Raw genomic sequence first — 9,789 nt, 5'->3', positions numbered from 1 at the left:
ACACCAGAAACGGAGCTCACTCCCCAAGTCGAGATGCAGGATAAATGGCTCCAGGACACCACTGGCTCCTGCCTCGGGGCTCTGGGAGCCAACGCGGGACTTTGGGGAGGCCTTCAGTGCAAGTCGGGATGAGGACTGGCTGGGGCAGGGGCACGGGACCGGGGAGGATGCGGGGGCTGCACAGGAAGCAGGCGCACACACTCCTTGGTCCGGCTGGGGAACTTTTATTGGTCTCTCTACGTGTCCAGCGAGGGGGCGGGGACTTGGGGAAGTGAGGCCCGGGGCCCAGATGGGAGTGGGGGCATGCAGTGATCCTCAGGGGAGCAAGAGGGGGGCTCCGGGAGCAATTCTTCCAGGGCTGGACAGAGGGGCAGGGGTGCGGCGCGGGGAGGCCAGCCAGGTGCAGCACTTCAGTGACGGGTCATCTGCGAAGAGGACACCAGGGGGCAGTGAGGCCCGTGTCCTGTGCGGGCCCAGGGGCTCCCAGCAGCCGAGTCTCCCCGACCGCCTCCGCCCCCACCTCTCACCTTGGCCAGGCTTGGGGGGTATCTGGCTTTGAGGGACTCATCGTTCAGCAGAGGCCGCACCAGGCAAGAGCGTCGGTGGGAAAAGGTCTCAAAGCTCTTCTTGCCGTGGTAGGACCCCATGCCGCTGTTCCCTGCGGGGAGGAGCTGGCTCAGCCCCCGGTGGCCTGAGACCCCCAGACCCTGCCGACAAGCCTCACGTGCCCTTTCTCTGAGCCTCCCAGGGGTGGCCGATCCCTGGCGGATGCCCCAAGGGACACGTCCACGCTGGGGACAACAGAAGGTGCTCAGAAGAGTTGTTTCAGCTGTGGGACCTCCGGGCCATGTCCCCTCTCTCAGGGCCTCCCTGAAGCAGGACTGGTGTACCAGGTGACCCTTAGGACCCTCTAGGGTCTCAAGGTCGAACATGGCTGATGGATGTGCCGGCCGGAGCCAGAGGCCCACACAGGAGAGGTTAGTGGGGGTCTGAGGCCCAGGGCTGCTCTGGTCCCTCCTGAACTCCCAACCTAGGGCTGTGGAGGGGGGACACCTGGAGGGGGCAGGCAGGCAGTGAGCTCAGCCCCAGACTCACCCACACCCCCGTAAGGCAGGGAGTGCACAGAGTTGTGGACAACGACGTCGTTGGCTGTCACGCCGCCACTCGAGGTCTCCGAAATCATCTTCTTAATCACCTGCAACAGCAGCCGGCCCCACCCCCGCTTCAGTCTCCTTCCCGGACCCCCCAGGCCCCTCCCCACTCTGTCTGGGCACATCCCAGAGCCTTGGGGGTCAAGTCGATGGACTGGTTTCAGAGCGGCGGACAAAGAGGCTCCGAAAGGTTAAGTGACTTGCCCAAGATCACACAGCGGTAAGCAGTGACGCTGGGATTTGAACCTGGGTCCATGGACCCCTGGATCCTGTTCACGCGAGTGCTGTGTCGGGACCCCCCCCCAGGACCCTTGGAGGAGGGCACCCCAGGCCTACCTTGTCATTTAGAGAGAACACATAGAGGGCCAGGGGCTTCTCCCGTTGGTTGATGAACTGGATGGCCTCCTCCAGGCTGCGCACACACACAATGGGCATCACGGGCCCAAAGATCTCCTCCTGCATCACCTGGGACTGGGGGTCCACGTCTGTGAGGATGGTGGGGGCTGGGACAGGAAACAAGCGAGAGTCAGCAGGTGCAGAGGCCCCCACCTGCCCTGCAAGCCCAGGCACCTAGCTTCTTCCTTCAATTCCTGTACAGGATTCGGGTGGGGCGTGGGTGAGCCCCCCCTACCCCTGCCTGGGCTCCATCACAGCAGACCAAGGAGAGAACTGTGGATTAACCTACACGTGGGGGAAACCCAGGGTCCACATCTGGAGCGGGCGGGCACTGTGCCCCGCTGGCCACCTGAGCCCCTGCCAGAGCCCTTCAGTCTCCGACAAGCTGGGGGCCGAGCGGGGTCGCATCGGGTGACCTTCAAGCCTGGGCACCGGGGGCCCCTCCAGCTGGGTACTTGTTACTCTTGGGGCCTTGCCGTTCAGACCCCCTGCTGATGCCGCCTGGGCCTGGTGGGCAGAGGGCTTCTGGGCTGGGGATAGGCTTCCCAGGAGTTGTGCCCAGTCCCTGCCTGCCGAGACTCCCGGAGCATCCCCCCGACCCCCTCCCCCGCCAGGCCCACTGGATCGCGTCTGCTCCTCAAGGATAGCTGTCCACCCGCGGGGACCCTGGCAGCGGGCACGCACACACACACCAAGGGCGAGCACACACACCGATGTATCGGGTGGCCGCGTCCCCAGTGCCTCCATAGGCGACTTTCTGACCCTCCATCAGGCCCATCACCCTCTGGAAGTGCCGGGAGTTAATGATCCTTCCGTAGTCACGGGACTTCTTGGCATCCTCCCCGTAGAACTCCTGCGGACAAGAGGTGACAGGTTTCAGGTGAGGACGTGGACCCTCATCATGGCCATTGGCTGACGGGCGACCTTGGCCTGGGAGCACCCAGGGGCACCATCTAGCCCAGGACTGCTGAGCTGTCATGACACCTGCAGTGCTTCAAACTTTCACGGCGTATGAACAGCTGCGAGACAGCATTATTTGAAAGAAATCTGTGCACAGTTGTGTGGACGTTGTCAGAAGAGCGAATGTGTGTCTTCACGGAAAGGAAGAGTGTGGGACGTACCAGGACGGCGGCAGTGATTGTCGAGGCGGTGGGTTTCTAGCTGGAGCTTTTGTTTCTTTACATTTCATTCCTTTATAACCTTTTCTGAAAACTTTCTTTTAACGTTTCTTTTTCAGAGAGAGACACACAGAACGTGATCGGGGGAGGGACAGAGAGAGAGGGAGACACAGAATCCCAAGCAGGCTCCAGGCTCCGAGCTGTCAGCGTGGAGCCTGACGCGGGCCTCGAACCCACGAACCTCAAGATCGTGACCTGAGCCGAAGGTGGACGCTTAACCGACTGAGCCACCCAGGCACCCCCTTTTATAACCTTTCCCAAATTATTTACAATGAGTGTGGATTATTTTGATGACCAGGAAAAAAAAAAAAAATCCAGTGTGTTCTAAAGTCTAGACCCACCTCACTGCCTTGCAGCTTCTCACTCAGCCCCAGGGACCAACACTCACTTTCAGGGACTTTTTGAGCTTCTCCACAATTTGGTTCTGGATGGAGGGGTCACAGAGGATGTAGTCCGGGCCCACACAAGTCTGGCCACTGTTCATGAATTTCCCCCAGGCGATGCGTCTGTGAAAATTCCAGATTAGATTGCGTCCCGGGAGGCATGGGAGGCTCCCTCGGACAAACATCTTATTCTATTATCTCAGGGTCAAGGTAGGAGGGGCTGAGCACTGGGGGAGAGCTCTCAGGTACCCAGAAGCCAGAGGCTCCCTAACGTCCCACTGGTTTCTAGACACTGGACTGAGCAGACGCATGTCCCTGAATGTGTTTACAGGGGCCGATGGCATCACACGTGCTAATCTCATCAATGACTGGTGGGGGGTTTCTGGGAGACGTCTGGGGTGGGCAACCTTTGTGCCTCTCTGTCCATGCCCTTGAGCCCTGCATGGCCAGGTGTTATCTCTGCTCGGGGTCCCCACACCCTGGAAGGCCACGCACGTGGGATGTGAAAGGATACTGGCTCGACCTCTTTCCTGCTGGAAGCCTTCCCAGACTGCCTTGCACCTCTTTTGTGGGTATGGTACCCCACCCCCACCCCCAGCTCCCACCCAAGACCGCAGACACCGTGAGGGCAGGGACGATGTCTGTGTCCCTCACGGCAGAACTGTGGTCTGTGTGAGCTGGGGGGCAGCCAGAATGGCCACTCACCTGCAGGCGACATCCAGATCACAGTCCTTGTCCACATAGCAAGGGTTCTTGCCCCCTAGCTCCAGGGTGATGGGGGTCAGGTGCTTGGCTGCGGCCATCATGATGATCTTGCCCACAGCGGTGTTCCCGGTGTATAGGATGTGGTCAAATCTCTCCTTGAGGACCTCTGTGGTCTCAGAGATGCCCCCATTGATCACCGGGTACAGATCCTTCCGTGCAAGGAGAAGGCGGGCCTCAGAAAAGACCACAACACTTCCTCCTCGCCCTGCCCACCCGGCCATCACCAAACAGAGCCCCCTCTCCTGATCCCGGGACTCCATTCACCTCAATGGGAGAGGCCGGCTGTCATTGGCCCCAACCCCAGGCTTAGCCCCTTGCTGCAAAAATTCACTATTTCTCAACCCCCAAAGACCTGGGGAGCACCTCACCCTGTCCAGGTACTGAGGGATGACGGTGGCCAGCAGGTTCGCCATATTCTCACTCAGCTCTGAGGGCTTGATGACCACCGCGTTCCCTGCAGAGCACGCAGAGTCAGGGCCCTGCCCTCCCAGTGACCACGCCGGGAGCCCCTCCGTTCTCTGCGTCCTTGGCGGAACGGACAGAAGAGCAGAGGGCAGGCGCCCACAGAAGCTGCACCATCCGCCCTCTGCGGAGTTCAGATGCGGGAGGAGGGGGAAGAGAAGGGAGGGAAGGGCCTGGGCCCTGATGGGAGAGCAGAGCTGGTCCCAACTGGTGGGACTGGTGAGCCCAGATGTATCTAAGCTGAGAGCCATCCGGCCCTGCATACATGGCCGGCAGAAAGGGGTGGGCCGCGGTCACTTCTGAGCCAGGCCGGGCTTGGGGCACCAGGGGGGCCGGCTAAAGAGTTTGCTCCCTGAAGCCTCTGGGGAAATTCAGACCCATCAAACCACTCCCTGAGCCCCAGCTCCACCCCATCTCTGGCTCCACTGGGCTGGGACAGTGATCCCTCCTGACGCCCTCTCCGAGACAGAGCCTGAGTACCTGCAGCGATGGCGCCCACCATGGGCTGGACCGTGACAGTGAAGGGATAGTTCCAGGTGCCGATGATGAGGACCACGCCCAGGGGCTCCGAGTGGATGTAACACTCATCCTGCTGGGTCTGCGGAGTCTTCTCCACGGGCTCATCCGCAGCCCACTCAGGGAGCTTCTTGATCACGTGTTCGATCTCTTCCAGGACATACACCACCTCCTCGTAGTAGGCGTTCCACTCATTCTGCGGTGGCGGAGGGGGGGGCGGTCAGAGATCCAGGGCCGTGCAGCCAGGCCTCTGCTCAGGGAGTCACCGGGGCTGCCTGTGGTCCTGGCTCACTGGGCCCTAGACGTGTGACCCTGAACGAGCTGCCCACCCTGTCCTAACCTCAGTCTCCAGATCTCGAAAATGGGAGCATTTTTAGTACTTCACATGCTGGGTGGGCACATTGGACACAGCCTGGCATGTTCAGCTGCCAGGGTGATGGGGCTGTTTACTGTGTGCTCCCCAGGCCAGGGGTCCGGGCCACCGAAGGCACAGTGGGGCTGCGGGCAGAGCTGAGGATTTGCCACTGGCAGGGTCTGAGAGGGCCCCTTTCTGACAGTGTGGAGGGCCCGGGCAGTTTGCACATGCCAAATTCATGGTGCCTAAGAGGACCTCAGACCTGGGTGATTTCATTAATGGGGGGGGGGGGGGGGAGGCGGCGGGAAGCGAGCTGAGGAGGGTCCAGGAATGCTTATAGATTAAAATGAGACTTGAACCCTAAGAAGGCCACCTTGAAGAAATGGGTATAGGTTAAAGGCTGCCAAAGAAAGGAAAAAATCCAGGAGAACCTCTCAGCAGGGGAGGGAGGGAGCAGGCCAAGCCTTCAAGGGATCCTCCTGGAGTGGGTGGGGAGGAAGCCATGCTGCAGGGGTGAGGGGAAAGGAGGAGCAGCCAGCAGGAAAATACAACACTTCCATGAACTTTGGCTGTGAGAAGCAACGCAGAAGTCGTGAAGCTTTTGTTTTAAGATGAGGAACCAGAGATTTAAAAAATACAGCATTGGGGGCCCGGGTGGCTCAGTCCGTGAAGCCTGGGACTCTTGATTTCAGCTCAAGTCATGATCTCAGGGTTTGTGAGTTCGAGCCCTGCATCCGGCTCTCTGCTGTCACCACAAAGCCCGCTTCGGATCTTCTGTCCCTTTATCTTCTGCCCCTCCCCTGCTTGCTCTCTCTGTCTCTCTCAAAATAAATAAATAAACTTAAAGAAAAAAAAGTTTAAAAAAAAATACAAAGGACTGTGAAACAGGAGGGGCATGAGCTCGAGAGTCACTCTGCTCTCCTCCAAGGCAAAAATGGAACGGGTGGAGGCAGGGCCAGGCGACTTGGGGGCAGCAAGGCGAAGGGGTTGAGAATTTGGAGGTGTCTGATTTCGCTCAGGGTGAGGGATGGACGGGGAGGGAGGGCCCTCTGGGACGCCAAGCTGGGATGCTCTCTGGTTAGGGGAACCCAGGTGGCCCTGCGTGGGGCTGAAGGCTGGGAGAATGAGGAGACCCGGCGTTCGGGGTGTCGTGTCCCCAGGACAGGGCTACAAAGGGGGGGGGAGTCTCACGCTCTGGCGCACCCTGTGGAGGTCCGCTGTCAGCGCGCCCGCGATGTCCTTCTCGTGCTCCTTGATCATGCGCCGCAGCGCCTCCAGCTGCTGGATCCGGAACTGCAGCGGGCGCGTCTTGCCCAAGTTGAAGGCGGCCCTGGCCCGCTGCACGACTTCGCCGATTTTGCTCATGGTGCCTGGGGACAGAGAGCATCTTGGAGCCGGGGAGGAGGACGGCCGCATCCCTCATCACCAGGACCTGGGGGCTGCAGAGGCAGCATCCTCATTGCTCCTCCGCCGCGTTTCTTTTGTAAGAAGAGAACGATCCCCCAGGAGAGCTGGGGAAACGGCATTCTTTTGCCTTCTCAGCTCCCTAGCCCAGCTGTCTGGCCCCCCTGGCCCCTGAACTGATCGCAAAGCATCTGAGCGGAGGGCCAGGAAGCAATGGCATGCGACCCTAACTGCTCACGGTGAGATCCTGGCAGTGTGCGGAGGGAGGGGAGTGCAGAGGTGGGGGAGGCCCTTCCTAGCATCTCTCAAGCCCCGCCACCGCCGCTACCCAGCCACGCCACTTTCCGGATTAGATTGGCTGGCCCGGGTTGGGATTCCACGCCCGAGCTGATTAAAGAAAGCCCAGCATCAGCATACCAGCACCACCTTCCTGGCTCTGCGATTGTTCGCAAAAGCATTGGCTGCCTTGCGGGTGGAACCAGCCTTGGCCTTTAAACCAGTGCGTGCCCGCAACACCTGTGAGACACAGGGCACACGCCAGAAGAAGTCTCCCGTCTCCCAGGGCCTCCTAGTTGCACACGGATGTGTGGAGGGGATCCCTGCTACCAGGGCGAGAAACCGTCCTGGCACACTGGGCTGGTTCTTCTGGGGGCCGTTCGGCTGCATCTAAGCAAAAGCCTTTAAAACGTTATTTCCCTTTGAGAGTGTAGGTCCACATTCAGGAGCCTATGGAAAGGACAGCGTTTCTAAACCTGAATGAGAAAGGTCATCAAGTCTTTATGTAACGGAGAAATACTGGAAACATCCGAAACGTCCATCAGCGACTGAAATGAGCCATACAGCACCTGGGTGATGGCCCCTTGTGCAGGATTTAGGAGGGAGGCAAAATAGATGTTTCTGCACCTTCATAAGGGCACTGGCTGTCTGTGCCGGATGTGTCCCAGGCCCGAGGCATAAGAAAGAAAACCGGGAGCAGGGCAGCAGGAACACTAGGTATGCACGTGTGCGTGTGTGTGCGTGTGTGTGTGTGTGTGTGTGTGTGCTCTTGAACACGCAAGAAAAGACTAGAAGGGTGGCTCCCAACATGGCGACCATAGACGGGGGTGACATCAGCGGTGACCTTCGCTTCCATCTTCCGCGGTGTTTGACTTCTTTTGCAATGAGCTTGCAGTTTTTAAAAATGCTTTGTAACTTTTTGACTAGGTAACACATGCTCGTGGTGGAAGAAATAAAAGATAACAAAAGGGGCACAGAGAAAAGCGTCCCTTCTCCCTTCTCCCTCAGCAATTCCTTTCCGTCTTCCCAGAGACACCCCACCTCTTTCAGACACTGCATAACTGCTAATAACAGGAAGAGAACCATGATAAGACTATTTCTACTTTGCAAAAAAAAATATATATATATATATGCCATATATATTATATATGCATATGTTTGACATATATACATATATATGTATGTAAATATATGCATATATGGTATATGTAGTGTATATGGTATATATAATTTTTTTTTGGCAAAGTGGAAATAGCTCTGTGTGTGTGTGTGTGTGTGTAATCCTGCTTGAATTCCAGCAGGTGGTTTCTGGGATCTCCCACTGCCTCCCCTCTCCACGGTGCTGAGCCCCACCCCAGGCCTTCTGCACAGAGAGGAGGGGCCCCTGCTGGCCTCCAGGGCGCTCCTGCTGACCACGACCCCAGCCACACAGCCTTGCAGGAAGGTCCTGCTTCCCTCCCCAGCCTCAGGTGGTCAAACCAGAGCATCAGCCTCTGGCCAGCGGCCCCCAAGGCCGGGCGGTCCAGGGCGGAGTGGGCGAGTGAGACGGGGTGGGCACTTGGTCCAGCACTCAGAACCATGTGGTCTCTGGGAAGGAGCCCCCTCTGCACAGCGTTAATGGCGCTGCCTCTCAGTTATTAGCGATTCACGGAGCTGGAGGGCATCTAACATTGCACCTGGCACACAGGGGAGCAGCTGGAGCTCCTTTCCGGGGACCAGCTGCCTTCGCACATCTCCGCATGCCACCTTCTCACCTGTGCCGACTTTGCCCCCAGACGTCCCCGAGGATGGCTCCCCCTCAATCCTCCCCTTTGATCCTCACCAAAACTCCACAGCAGCACCCCGGGGAAGAAGGAACTGTTAGGAGTCCATTTAACAGCTGAGCAAAGTGAGGCCGAAAGACACTAGGTGTTCTCACCTAGGGAAAAGAAAAAAAAAAAAAAGAACGGGGTGGGAGGAAGGGAGGGGAGATTACCTTTGACACAGCCTTTCCCAGCGCCTTGAGCTTCTGGAATGAGCAGCCTAGAGGGGACACTTTTAAGGACCCTTCTTCCAGCCCACGTGGCCCGGGAGTCCCTGCCCAGGAAGTTTGTGTAACAAGAACAAAACAGTATTCAAATAGGGGTTGTAGCTAACGGACCTCTCCTTCCTATGAGCCCCAGCTTTGGGGATTAGGCCTTGGGTTGTTTATGTTTTTTCTGTTCTGAAATGCAAGAATGCGTCTGTGAAGGCTTGGGTGGGGCGCACATCCAAGCTTCAAAAGGAGCCTCTGTGTTTGCCCTGGGCAAGGGGGCCCTGATTGATTCAGCCTGGCATGCACCTCTTCCAGATTTCCGAAATTCAATTGCCAGAGGCTATTGTCCCAATTGCCCTGTTATGTAAGGTCAGCAGAGGGGGAGCTACGAGTCATGGTGAGTGTGCGTGCACGCAGCAACCCCCACACGCACCAGTGCATGGGCACGTTCTTGTCCCCCTCACCTCTCCGCCCATGCGCACAGGTGTCAGGGCCCCTTGGAGGTAGAGGTGTCCCACCCGAGGAACCGCAGGCTGGGGACTTTCTCCGTGAGGCCCCACTGATGCGCGGATCTGCCCTCCTGTTGAAGAGCAGAGCCTATGCCAAGAACCCATCATGACCGTGTGGTCGCCCAGGAAACCAGAGATGCTTGCGAAGGAAGGAATCTAGAAGCCCCTCCCTCGGCCATTTGCCAGATGCTTGCTGGGCATGTCCTCTGTGCCACCTAAAGGGGCACCTTTATCAGGTGGATGTCACCTACTGTCGCGTCTCTTACCTCTCCCGCTGCTGCAGACTCTTGGTCTCTCCTTACCACACTTCCTGCCAAACTTCCCCACCTGCAGGCCCCTCTTCAGCCAGCATTCGGGTGCCCCAGCTTCCCCTTTCGCTC

At 58.3% G+C, this 9,789-nt stretch overlaps 1 protein-coding gene across 2 annotated transcripts; it reads right to left on the bottom strand.

Annotated features, from left to right (window-relative positions):
* Positions 1 to 208: 208 nt before the first annotated feature.
* ALDH3A1 (aldehyde dehydrogenase 3 family member A1) lies at positions 209 to 9,002 on the bottom strand. 2 transcript variants are annotated; one of them, XM_027047429.2, is made up of 11 exons: positions 8,862 to 9,002; positions 6,410 to 6,576; positions 4,816 to 5,047; positions 4,242 to 4,327; positions 3,814 to 4,022; positions 3,114 to 3,231; positions 2,259 to 2,400; positions 1,488 to 1,654; positions 1,096 to 1,195; positions 528 to 658; positions 209 to 425 (listed from the first exon to the last, which is right to left on the bottom strand). In XM_027047429.2, the coding sequence occupies exons 2-11, from the start codon at positions 6,569 to 6,571 to the stop codon at positions 411 to 413; spliced, it is 1,362 nt and encodes a 453-aa protein (XP_026903230.1). In that variant the 5' UTR covers positions 6,572 to 6,576; positions 8,862 to 9,002; the 3' UTR covers positions 209 to 410. The 2 variants fall into 2 exon arrangements, with proteins under 2 accessions (XP_026903230.1, XP_053068188.1); XM_053212213.1 differs by lacking the exon at positions 8,862 to 9,002 and adding an exon at positions 6,849 to 6,926.
* Positions 9,003 to 9,789: the final 787 nt, after the last annotated feature.

Source organism: Acinonyx jubatus, chromosome E1, assembly GCF_027475565.1.
Source record: "Acinonyx jubatus isolate Ajub_Pintada_27869175 chromosome E1, VMU_Ajub_asm_v1.0, whole genome shotgun sequence".
NCBI classification, from domain to species: domain Eukaryota; kingdom Metazoa; phylum Chordata; class Mammalia; order Carnivora; family Felidae; genus Acinonyx; species Acinonyx jubatus.
Note: the sequence above shows the minus strand (reverse complement) of the source record. Positions and strands in the feature narration are given on the sequence as shown.